This window comes from Salvelinus sp. IW2-2015, linkage group LG6.1, assembly GCF_002910315.2.
Source record: "Salvelinus sp. IW2-2015 linkage group LG6.1, ASM291031v2, whole genome shotgun sequence".
NCBI lineage: Eukaryota > Metazoa > Chordata > Actinopteri > Salmoniformes > Salmonidae > Salvelinus > Salvelinus sp. IW2-2015.
The window spans coordinates 12,496,323-12,521,452 of NC_036845.1; the positions used below are offsets into that span (position 1 = coordinate 12,496,323).

At 40.8% G+C, this 25,130-nt stretch overlaps 2 protein-coding genes across 2 annotated transcripts; one reads left to right on the top strand and one right to left on the bottom strand.

Moving 5' to 3' along the window:
- Positions 1-387: 387 nt before the first annotated feature.
- ensab (endosulfine alpha b) lies at positions 388-13,890 on the bottom strand. The gene is made up of 3 exons (XM_023989100.2): positions 13,704-13,890; positions 9,187-9,309; positions 388-4,953 (listed from the first exon to the last, which is right to left on the bottom strand). Exons 1-3 carry the CDS (start codon positions 13,755-13,757, stop codon positions 4,783-4,785), a joined length of 348 nt encoding a protein of 115 aa, XP_023844868.1. The 5' UTR covers positions 13,758-13,890; the 3' UTR covers positions 388-4,782.
- A 237-nt stretch (positions 13,891-14,127) lies between these two features.
- Positions 14,128-24,769, top strand: hormad1 (HORMA domain containing 1). The gene is made up of 15 exons (XM_023988498.2): positions 14,128-14,756; positions 14,928-15,072; positions 15,184-15,247; positions 15,378-15,414; positions 15,509-15,529; positions 15,621-15,647; positions 15,791-15,858; positions 21,269-21,420; positions 22,780-22,937; positions 23,044-23,133; positions 23,289-23,346; positions 23,478-23,539; positions 23,726-23,809; positions 24,009-24,077; positions 24,313-24,769. The coding sequence occupies exons 1-15, from the start codon at positions 14,724-14,726 to the stop codon at positions 24,400-24,402; spliced, it is 1,158 nt and encodes a 385-aa protein (XP_023844266.1). The 5' UTR covers positions 14,128-14,723; the 3' UTR covers positions 24,403-24,769.
- The last annotated feature ends 361 nt before the right edge of the window (positions 24,770-25,130 follow it).

Genomic DNA, 25,130 nt, shown 5'->3' on the forward strand with positions numbered 1-25,130 from the left:
GCTTTACAAATATATCTGGGATGTTTTTCCAATAACATTCAGATAAATACATCCACGAAGAGAGGATATAAAAATGCATTTTCTCTGCATTGAACGGTACAGATAAATACATTTTACGTTTTGATTGGCTGGGGACAGTGTACACTTTGCTATATCCCTTCAGAGACCATTGATAAATAGTGAATGCGGAGTTCTGCTGTCCCCTGGTGGCCAATGACGGATTGTGATCATATACTTTGTATGTAATTTATCAACATATAAAGTGGAGGTAACCTGCCCTGCGTAGCTAGAGACAATGTGTTGGTTATTGGTTTCTGTTGTAAACGTCAACAGGACTGGTGATCAAATCAATAATGTGAGAAGAACATTGAAAAGAGCAAAAAGCAATTGATATTCATGTAAAAGTTTATTTCAAATACTGACAAATTCACACCATTACTTCCACACAACTGAAACATTATTAGTACTCATGTACTTTCAAATTTCTTAAAATCAATATTTTGTTTTGTCTCCAGCTCCACAATCAGCATATCCTGATGTAAACCCCCAGTTTTTGGGAGCAAGGGTGCTCCAGATATCCCTGCAGTTATCTTGGGCCAGGATAAACTTTTGTTGTAGTTATGCAGTGAGTAAGATAACATTAAAACATCTTTACTGTATGCTAAACAAAAACAGGTTAGGTAAGCAGCACAAGGTATTTTAGAGCACACAGTCATTTTCATTTGTTTACATTCTGGCACATACTTATCATGGTTGAACAGGAGACATGGTATTTTAACATACCCTCCTACAGTTGAAGTCGGAAGTTTACAAACACTTAGGTTGGACTCATTAAAACTTGTTTTTCAACCACTCCACAAATTTCTTGTTAACAAGCTATAGTTTTGGCAAGTCGGTTAGGACATCTACTTTGTGCATGACATAAGTCATTTTCCCAACAATTGTTTACAGACAGATTAATTCACTGTATCACAATTCCAGTGGGTCAGAAGTTTACATACACTAAGTTGACTGTGCCTTTAAACAGCGTGGAAAATTCCTGAAAATTATGTCATGGCTTTAGAAGCTTCTGATAGGCTAATTTACATAATTTGAGTCAATTTGAGGTGTTCCTGTGGATGTATTTCAGGGTCTACCTTCAAACTCAGTGCCTCTTTGCTTGACATCATGGGAAAATCAAAAGAAATCAGCCAAGATCTCAGAAAAAACTATTGTAGACCTCAAAAAGTCTAGTTCATCCTTGGGAGCAATTTCCAAACGCCTGAAGGTACCACGTTCATCTGTACAAACAATAGTACGCAAGTATAAACACCATGGGAACACGCAGCCATCATACCGCTCAGGAAGGAGATGCATTCTGTCTCCTAGAGATGAACGTACTTTGGTGCGAAAAGTGCAAATCAATCCCAGAAGAGCATCAAAGGACCTTGTGAAGATGCTGGAGGAAACAGGTACAAAAGTATCTATATCCACAGTAAAATGAGTCCTATAGAGACATAATTTGAAAGGCCGCTCAGCAAGGAAGAAGCCACTGCTCCAAAACTGCCATAAAAAAAGCCAGACTAAAGTTTGCAACTGCACATGGGGACAAAGATCGTACTTTTTGGAGAAATGTGCTCTGGTCTGACGAAACAAAAATATAACTGTTTGGCCATAATGACCATCGTTATGTTTGGAGGAAAAAGGGGGAGGCTTGCAAGCCGAAGAACACTATCCCAACCATGAAGCACGGGGGTGGCAGCATCATGTTGTGGGGGTGCTTTGCTGCAGGAGGGACTGGTGCACTTCACAAAATAGATGGCTTCATGAGGAAGAAAAATTGTGGATATATTGAAGCAACATCTCAAGACATCAGTCAGGAAGTTAAAGCTTGGTCGCAAATGGGTCTTCCAAAAGGACAATGACCCAAAGCATGCTTACAAAGTTGTGGCAAAATGGCTTAGGGACAACAAAGTCAAGGTATTGGAATGGCCATCACAAAGCCCTGACCTCAATCCTCTAGAAAAGTTGTGGGCAGAACTGAAAAAGCGTGTGCGAGCAAGGAGGCCTACAAAACTGACTCAGTTACACCAGCTCTGTCAGGAGGAATGGGACAAAATTCACCCAACTTATTGTGGGATGCTTGAGGAAGGCTACCTGAAACGTTTGACCCAAGTTAAACAATTTAAAGGCAATGCTACCAAATACTAATTGAGTGTGTAAACTTCTGACCCACTGGGAATGTGATGAAAGAAAAATCTTTCTACTATTATTCTGACATTTCACATTCTTAAAATAGTGGTGATCCTAATTGACCTACGACAGGGAATTTTTACTAGGATTAAAATGTCAGGAATTGTGAAAAACTGAGTTTAAATGTATTTGGCTAAGGTGTATGTAAACTTCTGACTTCAACTGTATATCCCTCAATACATTGCTCCATACAAAGCCAGACAGTGCACAAAAACTTAGGAGAGGAATTCTTGATTGCTGTTGTTTCAACAACCTTCATTTCAGCATATCCAATTATATTATTTGACACTTTAATAAGCCATGCTACAAATATTTAGGATTCTGCACGGTCTTTCTGTTCAGATTCAAGTAACAAGTTGGTGTCAATTAAATTTCAACTCCAGCTGGCTAGTTCCCAAAATGGATTGCATTGATCATGGGTAGAATTTCAATTCGTATCCTAATTGAAATGTAATTAGACCCCAAACCCTGGAGTGGTTAGTGAGTCTCCCATTAGCAGATATTCACGATAGGAATGGGTCCGATTGTTTGAATCCTAGGACAGGCGTTCTTTATTAGGGTAAGATCTCAGTTTAAAAGATTTGTCATCGACTGAATCAGCAGCATTTACACACATTCATATTATACAGATTAATGTCTCTGTAGTAAAAAATATATATATATATATATGAAGCTTAAGTAGTGTATTCAATGACAGGAGAAAGGAAACATTGAATCAGAGAACTACAAGTAGTGAAATCAACAGAAAGAAAAAAAATCCTCAACCCCCAAAAGCCTATTTACACCTGTTGGGACAGAGAACAGTAGCACATTCATACTAACTCAGACAAGCACACTCAATGCCAATGATCTTCTTCCCTGCAATTAGACACAGGGAATATTCAAAAGGTGCCAAGAAAGGAGTGATCAAGTGTGTATTGTGTGATACATTGAGATAGGACAACTAATTCAGGTGATAACATAGCCTACAACCTCTGACCTTTAAACCAGAGTACAAGCATTTTACTTTTGTATGATTTATCTAACACACCTCTGACCATAATTATTTGGCAAGTTGTACCATACCAACACGTGTGAGCAGGGTCAACTAAGTCCACACTCACACTTTGCCCCCCTCTCCTGTCATAAAATCCCTTCCCTTTGCCATTCGTCAAGTAAGCATATCTCTAAAACACGCTGTGTCCCAGTTAGGTCTGTGTGAGCCAGGGGCCAGTCAGGGCCAGTTTATCCGGTGGCCGACTGTTTACCCCATTACTGACGTCACAGATTTTTATATTTAGAATGTCAATACGTAAGGCTATATGCTTTAGCAGTACACTGGGAGGCTCCTACTATGTTGAATTTGAAGGAGAGACCGAGGAGAGGTTTAGCAAGTAATGTAATTGGGAACTAGGCAATAATCTTCTATTACTGGAAGAGTTTCTCAACAGGAGCTGCCATTAACAGTGAAAAGAGCCAGATTGTAGTAAATGGCTAATACGTGACAATGAACAAACAACCCTTTATGAAGACACAAATCATAACAAATGTCAAATTTCTCAACACAATACAGAAATATACACCGAATTGATCCCCAACAAATCATTTAGGCTTTTTGATTTGATGTAATAGCCACAGAACTGAGATTTAACTTGAATATTAAACAGTTGCTTCTTTTCCCAGCCTTAAAAATTATACATGGGTATTCAGTTTGCTTTGCCATTGCTTTTGCCATGGGCAGCCTACAGACAGAGTGTGTGGATTGTCAGGACATTGAGAGGGAGGGAAGGTGTGGAGAGTGACCATGGACATTCCAGGGCTCCATTTGGTTGCGTGCTACTTCCTATCAGTCGTCTAACCCCTCCAGATTTGCACATTTCGTTACATGTTACAATCATGCAGCATATTTAAAAAAGAAGAGCAACAGGGAGTCAAGAATTAAAGCGACATGAGCAGAAAATGTGCAGTTTCATATCTGTTCGTTCAGGTCAGCGTGGACGACCTTGGATTTTTGTTTGACAGAACATGAGATAAAGGAAACCACAAATCAGTTTCCACATTTCCCTCTGATTACCACTCCCTTCTGGATACTTCACCATGGTTCCCTTCCCTCCCAGATTTGGTGTGCAAGCAAAATACGCAAACATCTACACCCAGCTTTGACGAGAACACAACATCGAAAAATGTGGAGCGATCATGGTTCGCAACTCCCTCGTCAACAACATATTTTGGTGTCGTTCGGGATGTAAAAACGTACTGTACATAATACAAAGTGCATTAAACTCAGCCTCCCCGATGGCACATCTACTTTATGTACCTCTGAACACCAAACCAAGACATAAGGGAGGCGGTAGAGCAGAGTGCGCAGAGGGCAGAGCTGTGTGGAGTGATGGTAGAAAAGGTCCCAGCTCACCTCCCCTCCCCACCATACAAGCAATATGTACCGACTTTCACAGCTCTCCCCGATATGTTAAAGCCAAGTGGAGCCTGGAGATGACTAGGGGGGGGAACATTGTTGGGGGACAGGTGAGGAACGTTAGCTGGGGGCCTGGTGGATGGGTGGAGGCTAGGCTAGCCTGCTAGTTTGCTGGTCACCAAGGAGGACCTCCTCTGGGGCAGGTCCTGTGGCGTGGGAATGTGGTCCCCTGTGACGAGGTTCTTGTCGGGGCCCGCCACAGGCAGCTGTTTGTTCTTCATCTTGGCCTTGGCCATGTTGTAGTCACCTGAGTCAAAGTATTTTTGCTATGGGGGGGGCAAAAAAGAAGGAATTCAATTCAGGTTGTCTTGAGTAGTTCTGCTCGTTAAAATTAATAAAAGGCAGATTTTCATTGAAGCTGGTTTATTCAACAAAAGCAATGTCACAAAAACAATTATTGCGACGTGTCATGGAAACGGCAGAAATAGTAGAAACGTTCTAAAGATCTTCAATATTTATCCGTTCGACAGGGGTGGATTTTCTTTTGTCTAACTTTCTTTATTGCAACAAATGGAAACAATGTTTTTGGAATAAATGTAGTTACAGTGGCAAGAAAAAGTAGGTGAACCCTTTGGAAATACCTGGATTTCTGCATAAGTTGGTCATAAAATTTGATCCGATCTTCACCTAGATCACACCAATAGACAAACACAGTCTGCTTAAACTAATAACACACAAACAATTATACGTTTTCATGTCTTTATTGAACACCCTGTGTAAACATTCACAGTGCAGGGTGGGAAAAGTATGTGAACCCTTGGATTTAATAACTGGTTGACCCTTCTTTGGCAGCAATAACCTCAACCAAACGTTTTCTGTAGTAGCGGATCAGACCTGCAACAGTCAGTAGGAATTTTGGACCATCCCTCTTTACAAAACTGTTTCAGTTCATCAATATTCTTGGGATGTCTGGTGTGAACTGCTCTCTTGAGGTCATGCCACAGCATTTCAATCGGGTTGAGGTCAGGACTCTGACTAGGCCACTCCAGAAGGCCTATTTTTTTCTGTTGAAGCCATTCTGTTGTTAATTTACTTCTGTTTTTTTGGGTCGTTGTCCTGTTGCGTCACCCAACTTCTGTTGAGCTTCAATTTGCAGACAAATAGCCTAACATTCTCCTGCAAAATGTCTTGATAAACTTGGAAATTCATTTTTCTGTCCATGATAGCAAGCTGTCTTGGCCCTGAGGCAGCAAAGCAGCCCCAAACCATGATGCTCCCTCCACCATACTTTACAGTTGGGATGAGGTTTGGATGTTGGTGTGCTGTGCCTTTTTTTCTCCACACAGTGTTGTGTTCCTTCCAAACAACTCAACTGTAGTTTCATCTGTCCACTGAATATTTTGCCAGTAGCGCTGTGGAACATCCACTTTTGCAGACTTCAGATGTGCAGCGATGTTTTTTTTGGACAGCAGTGTCTTCTTCCGTGGTGCCCTCCCATGAACACCATTCTTGTTTCGTGTTTTACGTATCATAGACTCGTCAACAGAGATGTTAGCATGTTCCAGAGATTTCTGTAAGTCTTTAGCTGACACTAGGATTATTCTTAACCTCATTGAGCATTCTGCGCTGTGCTCGTGCAGTCATCTTTGCAGGACGGCCACTCCTAGGGAGAGTAGCAACAGTGCTGAACTTTCTCCATTTATAGACAATTTGTCTTACCGTGGACATCAAGGCTTTTAGAGAAACTTTTGTAACCCTTTCCAGCTTTATGCAAGTCAACAATTCTTCATCTTAGGTCTACTGAGATCTCTTTTATTCAAGGCATGGTTCACATCAGGCAATGCTTCTTGTGAATAGCAAACTCAAATTTTGTGAGTGTTTATAGGGCAAGGCGGCTCTAACCAACATCTCCAATCTCGTCTCATTGATTAGTTGACTACTGACTCTAATTAGCTTTTGGAGAAGTCATTAGCATAGGGAGGGGGGTCACATACTTTTTCCAACCTACACTGTGAATGTTTAAATTATATATTCAATATATACAAGAAAAATACAATAATTTGTGTTATTAGTTTAAGCACACTATGTTTGCCTATTGTTGTGACTTAGCTGAAGATCAGATCAAATTTGATGACCAATTAATGTAGATATCCAGGTAATTCCAAACGGTTCACATACAGTGGCAAGAAAAAGTATGTCACAAGTAACTATAAAGCTCCACTACACATTTGAATTCTAAATGCCTACTGCTTAATCAATATTTTCAACTATAAAATAATGTTTCTTTGCAGGACAAGGATTGTCCTGACTTTCAAGAATGCCTAAATTGTATCGCCTTGCTTTTCTGGTTGGCTGGATGCAAGTTTCAATATCCAGTTATTTCAGCTCTACAGGAGTGCAAGTTTCACCATGGCGATACATTGGCACATGAGAATTATTAGAATATGGAAATATTAGTCAATTATTGCATTTTATACATGCTGGCTTTCACTGGCTATACCCGAGACATGAAACCGATGTGTGGGAGGGCAGAGGCTGTCGCCAATTAATGCGCAATTTGCCTAAATGGGTAATGGAAACACTTCAACCACTATTGTCATTCGACACTGGGTTTTTGCTCAAAAAAAAGATACACTGCTCAAAAAAATTAAGGGAACACTTAAACAACACAATGTAAACTCCAAGTCAATCACACTTCTGTGAAATCAAACTGTCCACTTAGGAAGCAACACTGATTGACAATAAATTTCACATGCTGATGTGCAAATGGAATAGACAAAAGGTGGAAATTATAGGCAATTAGCAAGACACCCCCAATAAAGGAGTGGTTCTGCAGGTGGTGACCACAGACCACTTCTCAGTTCCTATGCTTCCTGGCTGATGTTTTGGTCACTTTTGAATGCTGACGGTGCTTTCACTCTAGTGGTAGCATGAGACGGAGTCTACAACCCACACAAGGGCTCAGGTAGTGCAGCTCATCCAGGATGGCACATCAATGCGAGCTGTGGCAAGAAGGTTTGCTGTGTCTGTCAGCGTAGTGTCCAGAGCATGGAGGCGCTACCAGAGGACAGGCCAGTACATCAGGAGACGTGGAGGAGGCCGTAGGAGGGCAACAACCCAGCAGCAGGACCGCTACCTCCGCCTTTGTGCAGGAGGAGCAGGTGGAGCACTGCCAGAGCCCTGCAAAATGACCTCCAGCAGGCCACAAATGTGCATGTGTCTGCTCAAACGGTCAGAAACAGACTCCATGAGGGTGGTATGGGCCCGACGCTCCAAGTGGGGTTTGTGCTTACAGCCCAACACTGTGCAGGACGTTTGGCATTTGCCAGAGAACACCAAGATTGGCAAATTCGCCACTGGCGCCCTGTGCTCTTCACAGATGAAAGCAGGTTCACACTGAGCACATGAGCACATGTGACAGACGTGACAGAGTCTGGAGACGCCGTGGAGAACGTTCTGCTCCCTGCAACATCCTCCAGCATGACCGGTGGGTCAGTCATGTGTGTGGGGTGGCATTTCTTTGGGGGGGTCGCGCACAGCCCTCCATGTGCTCGCCAGAGGTAGCCTGACTGCCATTAGGTACCGAGATGAGATCCTCAGACCCCTTGTGAGACCATATGCTGGTGCGGTTGCCCTGGGTCCTCCTAATGCAAGACAATGTGCAAGACAACCTCATGTGGCTGGAGTGTGTCAGCATTCCTGCAAGAGGAAGCGATTGATGCTATGGACTGGCCGCTCGTTCCCCAGACCTGAATCCAATTGAGCACATCTGGGACATCATGTCTCGCTCACCACCAACGCCACGTTGCACCACAGACTGTCCAGGAGTTGCGGATGCTTTAGTCCAGGTCTGGGAGGAGATCCCTCAGGAGACCATCCGCCACCTCATCAGGAGCATGCCCAGGCGTTGTAGGGAGGTCATACAGGTACGTGGAGCCACACACACTACTGAGCCTCATTTTGACTTGTTTTAAGGACATTACATCAAAGTTGGATCAGCCTGTAGTGTGGTTTTCCACTTTAATTTTGAGTGTGACTCCAAAATCCAGACCTCCATGGGTTGATAAATTTGATTTACATTGATCATTTTTGTGTGATTTTGTTGTCAGCACATTCAACTATGTAAAGAAAAAAGTATTTAATAAGAATACCTCATTCATTCAGATCTAGGATGTGTTATTTTAGTGTTCCCTTTATTTTTTTGGGCAGTGTATAATTTTGTAGGTGCGAGGTCATTACGTCCAGCTGTATTTATTGACACAAGATAGTTAAACGGAAAGTTAAATCTCTTTTCTTTGTGAACTTTCTAAAATGTTAAAAATAACAAATATCTGGACAAGTTAATTCAAACATCGCTACTGCCACAGACATACCAAGGCAATCTGAGATCCTCAAATGCAGAACGTATTGAAATGTCTTAAAGAGGAGTATTCGAAGCCTATGCGATTTCCTAGTCAAGTGGTCAACAAGGGTGTGTAGGCATTTGTTCCAGCCTCACTAACATGCTGAATCAAAAGCATATATTATCTGTGGCTCTCCAGGAGAAGGGTTCCACCTACCCCTTTCTGTAGCCTCTTCATGAGGAAGTCGGAGCCTCCAGGCTTTTGGCCCAGGCCGGGGTACTTGGCCTTCAGCTTGACCTCTTCACCCTTCACAAGGTTGGCATTCTTTTCCTGAGAGTCCTGTCCAGACAAAGAAAACATTTCGATGTGCTGTCATATGGGTGCTACTTGCTATGTGCAAGGAATTTAGCTATAAGGGAAACATCTAAATAGGCCTATGTAGCCTACGCCTATATATCCTTCATCATAATGTCAGCCATGATGCGCAGAGAAGAACAAGCATAGGCTTTTAAAATAGACATTCTCCATTTAACTGTCCTGATGCCTAGTCACCTTACCCCTACAATTATCTACATTTAAGTTAAGTTAATCTACCTCTATTACTCAAGTATCCCTGCACATTGTAAATATGGTACTGGAACTGACTGACCCTGTATATAGAATGCTTACTTACTTTCTCGTGTTATTCTTATTTCTATTTCTTGTGTGTTTATGTTCTACCTTATGTTGTTTTTAGTATTACATTGTTATTGATTACTGCATTGTTGGGTTTAGAGGTTGCAAGAAGGACATTTCACTGTACTTGTGACATTAAAACTTGAAACTAATAAGAAGGTTATAAGATGGTCTGATGATGACAAAACAAACAGATTACTGGGCTGGCACTGTGCACTTCAGAAAGGATTGCATCTGAATCATATAGCCTAACCCTACTCATATTCAGCTGTGAAGTGGGCTAACGCCATGAAAATGACTTGAGGGAGTTGAAGCGTCTTCATAGTATGAGTCACACTCTGCACGCTCTCCTGCAACACTCTCTCTCACGCCCTCATGGTTGCCTGCGATAAACAACTCACTCAGAAAACGAGTGTTATGATTGAGTAAGAATTAAGTGACTAAAAAGCAGCTTCACATCCATTATTTCCCCAGATCTCACACACTTTTCCTCAGCTAATGTGGATAAAACAGCCTTGTTACCCGTTTTCCCATCCCTGACATGTTATTGGTGCCATAAAAACAGATGGCTTTATGAGGGGGAAACAGTTTGTCTGCAAATATGTACAAGCCATGGTTATTTATGGTTATTGAGAAAAATATTATACAGAAACAGGCCTTGAGTAATTGCTGACCAAAGTCTAGGTACACAGAGCTTGCAGAGTGGTTCTAGTGTTCACATGACACCTTCATGCTAAAGCTTTTTGTAAGGTGTAAGCCTATGGTTTTACTGGAGGCAACTCCTGCACTGGACAAACTGGTTTACCCTTTACTGCCAGTGTGGAGTCCATGGACAGATGTCAGTGGAAAGTAGGCTAACAGGACACACCTTGTTATTGCCCACAGTCCAGAGACTCTGGGCAGAAGTCAGCAAAACATGTATTCTCTATCGGGGCAATTCCACAGTAACAGAGTGAAGCTGAGACTGATTTTTCACTTTAAAATGTCAAAACAAAACCCAATGATTACAAAGTTAAACAAACCATACAACTCTATGCACAAGGACTACTTATAACAATTTCCACAGAAAATGTTGCAATTTCTTTCTTTTTTTTAACTTACAGAACAGTGCAGATGCAAAGTTTGGTAACAGAATGACAGCACAAACCATCATTATTTTTGTATCTGCACTGTTCTTCAAGTAAATGTGTTTTGTAATTTTTTTGTGTGGAAACTGTTAAAAGTAGTCCTTGTGGATGCATGTTTATTTTTTTACTATGCAATCATTGGTTTTTAGTTTGGCATACATTTTAATTGGAAAAATCTGAGTCTCAGCATCACTGTTTAGACATAACTTATCTGGCTAAATAAAGCTAAGAAAACATTGAGAAACCCACAAAACCCTGCAATCGAAATACAGGAGAATATCTGCCATTCCATGCAGAGGACAGTAAACACAAAGCTTGCTGGAGCAGTAAAAATAGGTGACTCATGGTAGAGAAGCAGATGAACAGATTCCCTAGCTGATTCACTTGGATCACTTGGATATTCAGCCCCAATGAGGGAAAATGCAAGAGTGGACTGGATACTTTTCACTCCCTCAAACGGTTCCAAACTGCTAGACCCATAGTAGCTAGCTACCATGAAATGTTATTTTCTCACATGACCAGTTTCGCTTCTAGTCATTGTATCAAAATACCATTGCATTAAAAGCACCCATTATCATTGATAAGACAAAGTATAGCATCAGTACCTTCCCTATACCTAATAGTCAATGAATATTGATGATATGAACAGTGGATTTGTCAACAGACCTCTGACCTTCACCAGCATCCACTCAGGATGCTGCCTGTACAAGTGACTTTTCATCAGTTGAAGTCGGAAGTTTACATACACCTGAGCCAAATACATTTCAAATCAGTTTTCACAATTCCTGACATTTAATCCAAGTAGAAATTCCCTGTCTTAGGTTAGTTAGGATCACTACTTTATTTTAAGAATGTGAAATGTCAGAATAATAGAGAGAATGATTTATTTCAGCTTTTTTTCTTTCATCACATTCCCAGTGGGTCAGAAGATTACATACACTCAATTAGTATTTGGTAGCATTGCCTTTAAATTGTTTAACATGAGTCAAACGTTTCAGATAGCCTTACACGAGCTTCCCACAATAAGTTGGGTAAATTTTGGCCCATTCCTCCTGACAGAGCTGGTGTAACTCAGTCAGGTTTGTAGGCCTCCTTGCTTGCACATGCTTTTTCAGTTCTGCCCACAGATTGTCTATGGGATTGAGATCAGGGCTTTGTGATGGCCACTCCAATACCTTGACTTTGTTGTCCTACAGCCATTTTGCCACAACTTTGGAAGTATTCTTTGGGGTCATTGTCCATTTGGAAGACCCATTTGCGACCAAGCTTTAACTTCCTGACTGATGTCTTGAGATGTTGCTTCAATATATCCACATAATTTTTCTTCCTCATGATGCCATCTATTTTGTGAAGTGCACCAGTCCCTTCTGCAGCAAAGCACCCCCACAACATGATGTTGCCATCCCTGTGCTTCACGGTTGAGATGGTGTTCTTCGGCTTGCAAGCCTCCCCCTTTTTCCTCCAAACATAACAATGGTCATTATGGCCAAACAGTTATATTATTGTTTCATCAGACCAGAGGACATTTCTCCAAAAAGTACAATCTTTGTCCCCATGTGCAGTTGCAAACTGTAGTCTGGCTTTTTTATGGCAGTTTTGGAGCAGTGGCTTCTTCCTTGCTGAGCGGCCTTTCAAGTTATGTTGATATAGGACTCATTTTACTGTGGATATAGATACTTTTGTACCGGTTTCCTCCAGGTCCTTTGCTGTTGTTCTGGGATTGATTTGCACTTCTCGCACCAAAGTACGTTCATCTCTAGGAGACAGAACGCATCTCGTTCCTGAGTGGTATGACAGCTGCGTGGTCCCATGGTGTTTATACTCCCGTACTGTTGTTTGTACAGATGAACGTGGTACCTTCAGGCGTTTGGAAATTGCTCCCAAGGATGAACCAGACTTGTGGAGGTCTACAATGTTTTTTCTGAAGTCTTAGCTGATTTCTTTTGATTTTCCCATTATGTCAAGCAAAGAGGCACTGAGTTTGAAGGTAGGCCTTGAAATACATCCCCAGGTACACCGCCAATTGACTCAAATTATGTAAATTAGCCTATCAGAAGCTTCTAAAAGCCATGACATCATTTTCTGGAATTTTCCAAGCTGTTTAAAGGCACAGTCAACTTAGTGTATGTAAACTTCTGACCCACTGGAATTGTGATACAGTAAATTATAAGTGTAAACATATGTCTGTAAACAATTGTTGGGAAAATTACTTGTGTCATGCACAAAGTAGATGTCCTAACAGACTTGCAAAAACTATAGTTTGTTAAAAAAACATTTGGGGAGTGGTTGAAAAATGAGTTTTAATGACTCCAACCTAAGTGTATGTAAACTTCCGACTTCAACTGTATATATAGCTAAGCCTAATATCAGTGCAACACTGCAAATAACATTCACAAAGCATAGGGGACTGAAAACGAGTATGAATCAATAGATCTAGCTTATACATCATTAAAGCTTTGTGTGACTGATCCGCTAGCATATAAGTAACTGTGATGATTGACCCTGGTTTCCATTGAAACACAGATTTCAAAGGATAGGCTATAGTAGTATTGTTTGTATTTGTCTCGAAAAGCCGGAAGACTCAACCTCAACTACTGCAGTGTCAGGATAGACCAATACGGCCCAGGCATATTTTATAACCTATGGACCAGCGAGCCACAATGGCACAAGGGAAAACGGAATAAATAACTCAATAATACAGTACATACGTTATTATTGATTATCGGGAGACACGTAAATCTTACTCAATACCTTTCCAAAACATTTATACACACTGTCATTGTTGGTAAACGAGACGTTTACAGGTTTGATGCTATAACGAAAGCTAACTAGCTAGCTATCAAATCAAACACTTTACTTGTAACGCGTTACAACGAGCTAGCGTTATAGTTAGCTGGCCAACTCAAGATAGTGTCATGATATTAAACCCACCTGTTTTTCATCCTCATATTCCATCTGAGTATCTGATAGATTTTCGGACGACATTACGCAGCTATAATGGACTGGAAGTCCGATTTGCTTGAAAACGCAGGTTAGAATGTATGCAGGGGAGCTCCTCTAGCTTCCACAAATCTAACCTGCCTCTTGTGAACAGGGCTCTTGTGAACAAGGCTCTTCGACAACAAAAAAGGCTACATATTTTGTGACGCCATCGTGTGGGATTGCCATTTGTGACATACATATACAGTAACCAATGGTATAAGGAAACACGTGGTATTAGATACCGGGAGAGCCAATGAAATGCTACTATGATAGAGAGATGCTGATTGACAGAGCTGTGTCCAATAGAGTGCGGATATTCAATCTGTGCGCAGCGTTGCATCAAACTACACTAACAACAGAGCCACAACATAATCAACTTAATTTAAAACTGATGTTTACCTCGGCCAGGACATATCACTACCTTTGATATCACTAATCACTCAATGCATGATGTGGGGGCAAGAAAATGTACTTTATCTAAGCTTCCCTCTGATTGGCTACTTTAGCTGTCAGGTTTGGCGGGTAAATGTGTGTGTCTGGCGCGAGTTTGGCCCACCACCCAACAGTTTCTTAGTAAATTCGATCTGGCTAGTTAGCTAGATTTTTTTTGTTTGTTATTTTTTTTAACAAAAAAACAGATTGAGTGACTGCGCTCTATCTAGGTAGTAATTGCTAGCTATGTGAGTTATACAATTTAATACTATTCACAATGGGTTGTAGAGTAAAGTCAGTGTCATGATCAGTAGGTGTGTGTACTTCTAGCTACGTTAGCTAACAAATGCAATGTAGATAGCTAGTTAGCTAACGTAGCTAGCCAGATTAGTATAACATATTTCTGTATCTGTGTAAACTAGTACTTAGCTAGCTATTTACATATTTCAACATATCTTTACCTTGATAGCTAGCTACCTGGCTTCTGATTAATCTTAATTTTGTAGATTTGACAACTTGTTATCAACTATTACTACCATGGCCTGTGAACAACGTTTGCGGGCTGCTCAGGTAAAACCTTTGGCAATCCATAGCCAGACCTTGGTCCTATTGAATTGCTGTTTTATAGCTAGCAAATGGCATGTTCTAATAGCATGTTCTATGAATATCTACATGCGTCTATTTATTCAGACATCTTCAAATTGCCTTGGTGTAACTGCCTGTCTTTGTTATATTTTATAGGGTACCCAGTTGCTGCCAAATGTAGTTTCAACAGAGCAGCAGTCCTTGATTGTTGTGAAGAAACTGCTGGCCATTGCAGTCTCTAGCATCACTTATCTCAGGGGTCTTTTCCCAGAAAAAGCTTATGGGAGAAAATATGTTGAAGGTCAAAACACAATTTATCTTATTTTTAAATGAAATCAATTGTTATTTAAATGATGATGCCCTAGCCGAGATCTTCAAGAAGTAGCCTTACACTTCTATTTCTATGCCACAGAGCAGAAAGTTATGATCCTCAGGGAGGAGCGCACCTGCCCTGGTGCCAGTCAGATTGTACAGTGGTTAGTATACACCACCAAGCCTCAGTGGGAAATTACAGTACAGTACAGTACTCTGTGGCCAAATCCTTTCCCTTTATCCTAGTTATTAATTCAGTGTTGATTAATTAAGACTCTTTTATACACCTCCCAGGATGCAGGGATGCTTTGATGCCCTTCAGAGAAAATACGTAAGTGAGATGCTAGCATTTAGTTGTTTATTCATTATCTGCATGTTATTAATGTTAATTAATTACAAATAATGAATGTCTTGTATTCCAACAGTTGCGGACGGTCGTTATGTCTGTGAGTATATCTTATCGAATATTTTCTTCAGCATATAAAGCATTTACATTTTTCGTTGCTAAAGTTTGTAGTCTCCTTCCACTTTCTATAGATATACACAGACCCAGAGAATCCAAAGGTAATAGACTACTTTTTAACCCCATAGGCATCGATCATAGTAATGCTTTGATTCTCTGGACTAGAACAAACTCTACAGTATGTGTAACCTCTTGAATCAAGTCGTTTTTCATTGTGACACTGGTCTTTCTTTACAATTTGCAGAAGGTTACTGAATGCTACCAGTTCAAAGTCCAATACACTGAAAAGGGACCCAAAATTGACTTTGAAAGGTATAGCTTTGTGAATGTGTATTAGGGTTGAATGGCGGGAACCCGGTTACTGAGATTTACTGCCCAAAACCACTCCCTTTTCCCAGGATAAATAACTGTGAGAAACCGGTAAATTATAATAAATTATTTATATGAACAGCATGACTTGAAATGGAACTGTTCAATTATATGCAATGTCTAAATCTGGATTCAGTAAGGCCTTCCCTCTGGTCACTGCATAATGAATCATCAACGCTCAGGGTGGGAACCGACAGCCCATCTCAGTATGTAGACACTCCCTTGGTAACTTTGTAACTTTTTTTATTGTGATAGGTTGACCTACATTTGCTGCAGCATAGCCTATGCTACAGTAATATAAAGACCGAATGCGCATCTAATTTGCACACCTCCATCTGGCTTTCGGGATCACCTTATTTTTTTATTGTAAAGATGATATATTTCTTTAATTGCAGTGGTTAAAACACTCCTTTATCGTTTCTTTAAATTGGTGCATAAGTGAATGCTCTCTCGCAGTCTTTCCTTCCATCAATTCCATTCAAATTGCATCCAAAATAGATAATCGTGTTCAAGATTGATATACAGTTGAAGTCGGAAGTTTACATACACTTAGGTTGGAGTCATTAAAACTAGTTTTTCAACCACTCCACAAATTTCTTGTTAACAAACTATAGTTTTGGAAAGTCGGTTAGGACATCTACTTTGTGCATGACACAAGTCATTGTTCCAACAATTGTTTACAGACAGATTATTTCGCTTATAATTCACTGTATCACAATTCCAGTGGGTCAGAAGTTTACATACACTAAGTTGACTGTGCCTTTAAACAGCTTGGAAAATTCCAGAAAATGATGTCATGGCTTTAGAAGCTTCTGATAGTCTAATTAACATAATTTGAGTCAATTGGATGTGTACCTGTGGATGTATTTCAAGGCCTACCTTCAAACTCAGTGCCTCTTTGCTTGACATCATGAGAAAATCAAAATAAATCAGCCAAGACCTCAGAAAAAAAATGTAGACCTCCACAAGTCTGGTTAATCCTTGGGAGCAATTTCCAAACACCTGAAGGTACCACGTTCATCTGTACAAACAACAGTACGCAAGTATAAACACCATGGGACCACGCAGCTGTCATACCGCTCAGGAAGGAGACACGTTCTGTCTCCTAGAGATTAAAGTACTTTGCAAAAAGTGCAAATTAATTCCAGAACAACAGCAGAGGACCATGTGAAGATGCTGGAGGAAACAGGTACAAAAGTATCTATATCCACAGTAAAACGAGTCCAATATTGACATAACCTGAAATGCCGCTCAGCAAGGAAGAAGCCACTGCTTCAAAACCGCCATAAAAAAAGCCAGACTACAGTTTGCAACTGCACATGGGGACAAAGATCGTACTTTTTGGAGAAATGTCCTCTGGTCTAATGAAACAAAAATAGAACTGTTTGGCCATAATGACCATTGTTATGTTTGGAGGGAAAAGGGGGATGCTTGCAAGCCGAAGAACACCATCCCAACCTTGAAGCACGGGGGTGGCAGCATCATGTTGTGGGGGTGCTTTGCTGCAGGAGGGACTGGTGCACTTCTCAAAATAGATGGCATCATGATGAGGAAAATTATGTGGATATATTGAAGCAACATCTCAAGACATCAGTCAGGAAGTTAAAGCTTTGTTGCAAATGGGTCTTCCAAATGGACAATGACCCCAAAGCATGCTTCCCGAAGTTGTGGCAAAATGGCTTAAGGACAACAAAGTCAAGGTATTGGAGTGGCCATCACAAAGCCCTGATCTCAATCCCATAGACAATCTGTGGGCAGAACTGAAAAAGCGTCTGCGAGCAAGGAGGCCTACAAACCTGACTCAGTTGCACCAGCTTTGTCAGGAGGAATGGGCCAAAATTCACCCAATTTATTGTAGGAAAGCTTGTGGAAAGCTACCCGAAATGTTTGACCCAAGTTAAACAATATAAAGGCAATGCTACCAAATACTAATTGAGTGTATGTAAACTTCTGACCCACTGGGAATGTGATGAAAGAAATAAAAGATGAAATAAATCATTCTCTCTACTATTATTCTGACATTTCACATTCTTAAAATAAAGTAGTGATCCTAACTGACCTAAAACAGGGAATTTTTACTAGGATTAAATGTCAGGAATTGTGAAAAACTGAGTTTAAATGTATTTGGCTAAGGTGTATGTAAACTTCAACTGTATATAGGCCTATATGTACAGTGCATTCGAAAAGTATTCAGAGCCCTTGACTTTTTCCACATTTTGTTAGTTACAGCCTTATTCTAAAATTGATTAAATCGTTTTTCCCCCTCATCAATCTACACACAATACCCCATAATGACAATGCAAAAACAGGTTTTAATAGTTTTTTTGCGAATGTATATATAACATTTAAAAAAACTTCAATATTACATTTACATAAGTATTCAGACCCTTTACTCAGTACTTTGTTAAAGCACCTTTGGCAGCGATTGCAGTCTCGAGTCTTCTTGGGTATGACACTACATGCTTTGCACACCTGTATTGGGGAGTTTCTCCCATTCTTCTATGCAGATCTTGTCAAGCTCTGTTAAGTTGGATGGGGAGCGTTGCTGCACAGCTATTTTCAGGTCTCCAGAGATGTTCAATCAGGTTCAAGTCCAGGCTTTGGCTGGGCCACTCAAGGACATTCAGAGACTTGTCCTGAAGCCAATTCTGCATGGTCTTGGCTGTGTGTTTAGGATCGTTGTCCTTTTGGAAGATGAACATACGCCTCAGTCTGAGGTCCTGAGCGCTCTGGAGCAGGTTTTCTTCAAGGATCTCTCTGTACTTTGTTCCGTTCATCTTTCTCTCGAACCTGACTAGTCTCCCAGTCCCTGCTGTAGAAAAACATCACCACAGCATGATGCTGCCACCACCATGCTTCCCCGTAGAGATGGTGCCAGGTTTCCTGCAGATATTACGGTTGGCATTCAGGCCAAAGAGTTCAATCTTGGTTTCATCAGACCAGAGAATCTTGTTTCTCATGGTCTGAGTGTCTTTAGGTGCCTTTTGGCACACTTCAAGCGGGCTGTCATGTGCCTTTTACTGAGGAGTGGCTTCCGTCTGTGTCACGCCCTGACCGTAGAGATCTTTTTATTCTCTATGTTTGGTTGGTCAGGGTGTGACTCGGGTGGGAAACTATGTTCTTTATTTCTATGTTTTGGCCGGGTATGGTTCTCAATCAGGGACAGCTGTCTATCGTTGTCTCTGATTGGGAATCATACTTAGGCAGCCTGTTTTGCCACCTTAGTTTTGTGGGATGTTGTTTTTTGTTAGCTCTGAAGCCTACAGAACGTGACGTTCGTTATTATTTTGTTGTTTTGTTTGGTGTTCTGAGTAAATAAAGAATCATGAACACGTACCACGCAGCACCTTGGTCCACTTCTTCCGACGAGCGTTACAGTCTGGCCACTCTACCATAAAGGCCTGATTGGTGGAGTGCTGCAGAGATGGTTGTCTTTCTGAAAGGTTATCCCATCTCCACAGAGGAACTCTGGATCTCTGTTAGTGTGACCATCGGGTTCTTGGTCGCCTCCCTGACCAAGGAACTTCTCCCTCGATTGCTCAGTTTGGTTGAGCGGCCAGCTCTAGCAAGAGTCTTGGTGGTTCCAAACTTCTTCCATGTAAGAATGATGGAGGCCACTGTGTTCTTGGGGACCTTTAATGCAGTAGAAATGTTTTGGTACCCTTCCCCAAATCTGTGCCTCAACACAATCCTGTCTCGGAACTCTGCGGACAATTCCTTCGACCTCATGGCTTGGTTTTTACTCTGACAGGCGCTGTCAACTGTGGGACCTTATATAGACAGGTGTGTGCCTTACCAAATCATGTCCAATCAATTTAATTTACCACAGGTGGACTCCAATCAAGTTGCAGAAACATCTCAAGGATGATTAATGGAAACAGGATGCACCTGAGATCAATTTCGAGTCTCATAGCAAAGGGTTTGAATACTTATGTAAATAAGGTATTTCAGGTTTTTGTTTTTTTTACATAAATTTGTCCAAATTGTTTTGTCATTATGGGGTATTGTGTGTAGATTAATGAGGAACATGTTTTTTTAATACATTTTATAATAAGGCTGTAATGTAAAAAAAAATGTGGAGAAAGTCAAGGGCTCTGAATACTTTCCAAATGCACTCTAGATGTGCTAGCCTACCTCTTTCAGGTAATATTTCCAATGCAGTATTAGCCTTATATTTAGGTAATAAATGATGATGGGTAATGCAAAATAAGCTTCTAACTTATAGCCTCTGTCTCTTGTGCAATACGCACACACCTGTACTCCACTGTCTTCTTTCTGTAAAAAATGCTCCTTAGCTCTTGGAATCCCATGCAGGAAAACCTAGACTAGAATAGCGGCTGAACATAATTCTTTTTGCATTTTTTATACCAATAGACTATTCGAAGAGGGACACAAGCTCTTGTTTGCTGAATGTTAAATACAGCAGCCAATAGAACTCATGGGTAGTTTGAAAGAAGAGCGAATGTGCGATGGCGGTAGGCTATAGCAGTTATTTATGCAGACCCATAACCATCCAATCCTCATGAAGAGAAGTGAAAGCCTTTTGCATCTCATTCTAGTACTATATTATTCAAGCATGACATTAGAATGATAAAGATAAGGACAACAAAACTTATTACATTTAACTGTTGAAAGCAAGGAAGGAATGAAGCAACACTAGAGAGAGAAAGAGGAGGTAGGCTAATAACATTTTGAGATATTATGAAAAATGTCAATCAAATTCACTAGCCTATACTTGTAACTTTGTAGACCGCATGTGCTGCACCAGGATCGCATGTTCTCTCCCTGCTTTATCATGGTTTGAACGAGCTGCGTAATTACAGTTCATATAATACAGTATAATACAATGCAGTACTGTAATACAGTTCACACTCAAAAAGATTACTGGAGCTTGTTTCATTTATTTACCCAAGAGAGTATATAGCTAGCTACATCTATGTGCTTTTATGTTTTTCTGTCTTATGTAATCTGAAGTAGCTGTATTGGATAACGGTACAATCATTTGGGCTTGGGCTCATTAAATGTCTTTAATGTAGGGCTCATAAAATGCATTTAATCAGGTTTAGGTTGCATCAGGCATGAATTTTCGATCAAAGCTCTAATAAAATCCAGACATAGGCCTGTTTATATGCTTCGTAATGCTTTTGAATGACACATCCGGTCTTGGCGGGAAATAACGGCTTACCCGGGACAAAAGGGATTTATTCTCGGGATGGAACATTTGTAAAATTCCAGGAAAATATTCAACCCTAATGTGTATAACATAATGATAACATGGCAGAATTTAATTGAGAAACATTGAAGAAAGAAACTTTTAATTGTTTAAAAATGTTTACATTTATTTTTGTTTTAGCAAAAACAGCAAGAATCTGGGAAAGATGGCTTGCAGCAGCACAAAAAAGTCCAGCATCCTCCTGGTGCGTAAACTCTACACACTGATGCAGAACCTGGGTCCTCTGCCAGACAATGTCTGTCTTAACATGAAACTCTCCTACTACGACGACGGTAAAGACAACACAATGATGTAGAGTAAGCTAAAAGACAAGGGATGATGTGATGCAATACGCTGTTCCGGGGTCATGTCCCGGGTCTTTTGAATGATCAAATTAATTTAATTACACTGAGTATACCAAACATTAGGAGCCCTCAGAACAGCCTCAGTTTGTCGGGGCATGGACTCTACAAGGTGTCAAAAGCGTTCCACAGGAATGCTGGCCCATGTTGACTCCAATGCTTCCCACAGTTGTGTCAAGTTGGCTGGATGTCATTTGGGTGGTGGACCATTCTTGATACACACGGGAAACGGTTGAGAGTGAAAAATCCAGCTGCGTTTCAGTTTTTGACACACTCAAACCGGTGCGCCTGGCATCTACTACCATATCCAGTTCAAAGGCACATCAATCTTGTGTCTTGCCCATTCACCCTCTGAATCGCACACATACACAATCCATGTCTCAATTGTCTCAAGGCTTCAAAATCCTTTAACCTGTCACCTTCCCTTCTTCTACACTGATTGAAGTGGATTTAACAAGTGACATCAATAAGGGATCATAGCTTTCACCTGGTCAGTCTATGTCATGGAAAGAGCAGGTGTTTTGTATACTCAGCGTATATTTAAGCAATAAGGCCCGAGGTGGTGTGGTACTGTATATGGCCAATATACCACAGCTAAGGGTAGTGTCCTAGCACAACCCAGAGGTGCCTTAATGCTATTATAAACTGGTTACCAACTTAATTAGAGCAATAAAAAATAAATGTGTTGTCATACCCATGGTATATGGTCTGCTATACTATGGCTTTCAGCCAATCAGCATTCAGGACTCGAACCCCCCAGTTTATAATTGTGTATTGATTTGCTCATACCCGGTGCCTTTTATCAAAAATATTTGACGCTCAATAAGTAAGACATTACAAAAGTTAGAAAAGTCTCATTTGAACTACATCTCCTGCAGCGTTGTTAGCATGCTGGAGCATGCCTGCTTGAGCTGAGGACTTACAGGAAGGTAACAACCTGTTAGTTGCAGGCTGTTTGATGTGTTTTATATTAGATTAGGCTGGGAGTGTTTTTCACTGAACGTTGCCAACCACTGCCTTTTGATTTGTAGTTCATGTGTGTAGTTCAAATGAAACTTTTCAGCTTCGTGCTTCTTGAGCGTCAAATACGTTGAAAACTGGCATATATACGATAAATATATCTTAAATTACCCAGTTTTTATGAATTTGACATCAAAATTTGAAGCCCATTCTTAGCCTACTAAACTCGGACGGAGTACGGAAGTAAAATTGAACTTTCATAGGGTATAACAAGTATATGTTTTTTTTTTTTTACCACATAAAGAGTGTGTGTGTGTGTATATATCTCAGTCACTCCCCAGGACTACCAGCCCCCAGGCTTCATGGAGGGGGACAGCGATAGCATGCAGTTTGAGAAGGAGCCCGTCAACCTGACCATGGGCGAGGTGGTCACTCCCTTCCACACCCTGAAGGTGGACATGACCACAGAGAGAGAAAGGCTGGAGCAGGTATGAAGGAATGAAGGAAAGGGGGGAAATAACTAAAGAGTCAGAGTAATGAAAACCAGACTAGTGAGTGACACGTTGATTAACAGCTGTCCCCTTTTCTCTGTAGGTTGATGACGAGCAGCCCATCTGCGTGAGGGACAAGTGGGAGCTGAAGATGGAGGAGGGGGGGACAGTGACCAAGATCAGCGGTCAGCAGGTGAGAACTGAGGCTGACATAAATGTAGGCTAATTTGACTGGGTGCCTATGGCAGGGCGCTATTGTTTTAACCCAGTAGGGGGCGTTGCTGTCTCTATCCCATGGGATATATCTACAGTATATAACATTTTTAATAATGGGGTTTCTACTTTCAGACCCGCATGATAAAAGTAATGGAAAATCCGGACAACGACATTTACTTGGACAATTCCGGTAGGACCTCCTCTCTCAAAACTTAGTACAAAGAAGTTTCGCTGAACATTTTTTTCTCTTTTAAGAAGTCAAATGCGGTCTGAAATCCATGTTTTGTTTTATTGTGTTTTCATCGTGTTTGATGCTCAAAGAGGTCCAGGTGAACTGCCAGGAGAAGATGGAGGTGTGTGAGGAGAGCACAGAGAACTCTCAGGTAAAATAACAGCAAAATGTACATTCTGCATAGTCACGACTAAGATAGGCCTTGTATCAASCAAKTGCAAATACAGAACAATACAAATYCATTGGTGGGATAGTACTGTAGGAATATAAAGTAATATAGGGGCTGCTCCAGTTGTGAAGGTAACGGTCTGTSGTTTGATTGACCTGTCTGTCTCAGATGGACACTTTGGGAAAGAGGACATCTGACCTGGAAGTGGTCATTAAGAGGACCAGGAGCGGACGCGTCACCAGGTCCACCCTGGTCAGTGCCCCTCAAAACGCACAACCCTATCTAACTCCTACTGGTTCTGTTCAAATGGAAGACATCTTTGTATAACGTCATGTAAAAATGACCACGGAGGATGTATATCTATGGGACTAGTGTATCTGACTAGCTTCATAAGCACTTCCCTGCAGTCTGCGATTTACTGTCTTTGTTCTGTGTGTGTGTGTGTGTGCAGGAGAGAAAGGCTGAGACTGAGGTGCACAGCGTCAACAAGAAGAAGCCCTCTCCCATCGAAGACAAAATGGTGGGAGACACGCCCCCTCGAGCATCATAGATTTCAGCCCCCAGTCTTACTCATGGAAGGAGTGATAATGTGCAAATTGTCTTTTAAAGATAAAACCTACATGTTTTTTTAACAAGTCAATATGACTCATTCAGTCCATCCCATCTAGATGTATACAGAATATTGTTTGGCAATCATTATTAATTTTAGAGTCTTGCATTAGTTAGTAAACTGTCTGTTACTCTCTGATTAGCAGATATCGCTGTTCCAGTTCCCCTGCAGTCAGGATGTCCAGGCCTCTGTGCCGAAAAAACGTAAGTTCAGCGAACCCAAGGAACGCTACTGACCTCTGACCTCCCCACCTTACCTATAAGATACCTGTCAAAACAAGAACCGATGTTCTAATTTGGATGGCATCTAGGCCTTTTTAGTTGTTTTAAAGGAAAAGGTGTAGTGCCCACCGCCAACACCACAATAGTACCTCTGCATTCTGTTGTTACAATGGAAAGGATAAAGGAAATGGTTATTTCAAGTCCACCTTGTTTATGTTTATACTTTTGTTTCCATTGTTGAGTTACATGCTAGTGTGTGATATGGAGACTGGGAAAAATTTATTTTCTACAATTGTATATTAGGGTCTGTGAAGTGCGAAACTCACAGTTGTATTTATTTCAAAGGATGGCATTTTTATTGTGAGAATTCCTTATTTTTTTGTCTTATGATTACCATGAACTTTATACTGTGCAAATTTGTGTTTATATTTTATATTGTTAAATAAAGTATCAATATACAGTACCCTCCAGTTGTAAGTTATTTGATATTAAAATATATATTAAAGTGCCTTATCTCAGTTTCTTATTTCGGTCTGTATGGTTAAGAGCAGATAGTTCTACACGCTAGTGCTGAACCTCAGATATAACTGCTTCCATCAGAAACAAACCTGGGTGCACCTGTTTTAGTGTCGCGGTTGGAAAAAGGAAACGCAAGTTCTTGCTACAATTCAAGATCAAAGAGCTTCAGCTTCCTGTCTGCAAGACCTGATGCTATTAGCATGAGCGCCAAAAAATCTATACA

Bases quoted from the DNA above. Each gene is read 5' to 3' on its own strand.
- ensab (XM_023989100.2), bottom strand. From the start codon at position 13,757: ATGTCGTCCGAAAATCTATCAGATACTCAGATGGAATATGAGGATGAA. The intron at 9,310-13,703 runs GTGGGTTTAATA...TTGTCTGGACAG, and splicing joins AATATGAGGATGAAAAACAG to GACTCTCAGGAAAAGAATGC. The intron at 4,954-9,186 runs GTAGGTGGAACC...CCCCCCCCATAG, and splicing joins TGAAGAGGCTACAGAAAGGG to CAAAAATACTTTGACTCAGG.
- hormad1 (XM_023988498.2), top strand. From the start codon at position 14,724: ATGGCCTGTGAACAACGTTTGCGGGCTGCTCAG. The intron at 15,530-15,620 runs GTGAGTATATCT...CACTTTCTATAG, and splicing joins TGCGGACGGTCGTTATGTCT to ATATACACAGACCCAGAGAA. The intron at 24,078-24,312 runs GTGGGAGACACG...TCTGATTAGCAG, and splicing joins CTCCCATCGAAGACAAAATG to ATATCGCTGTTCCAGTTCCC.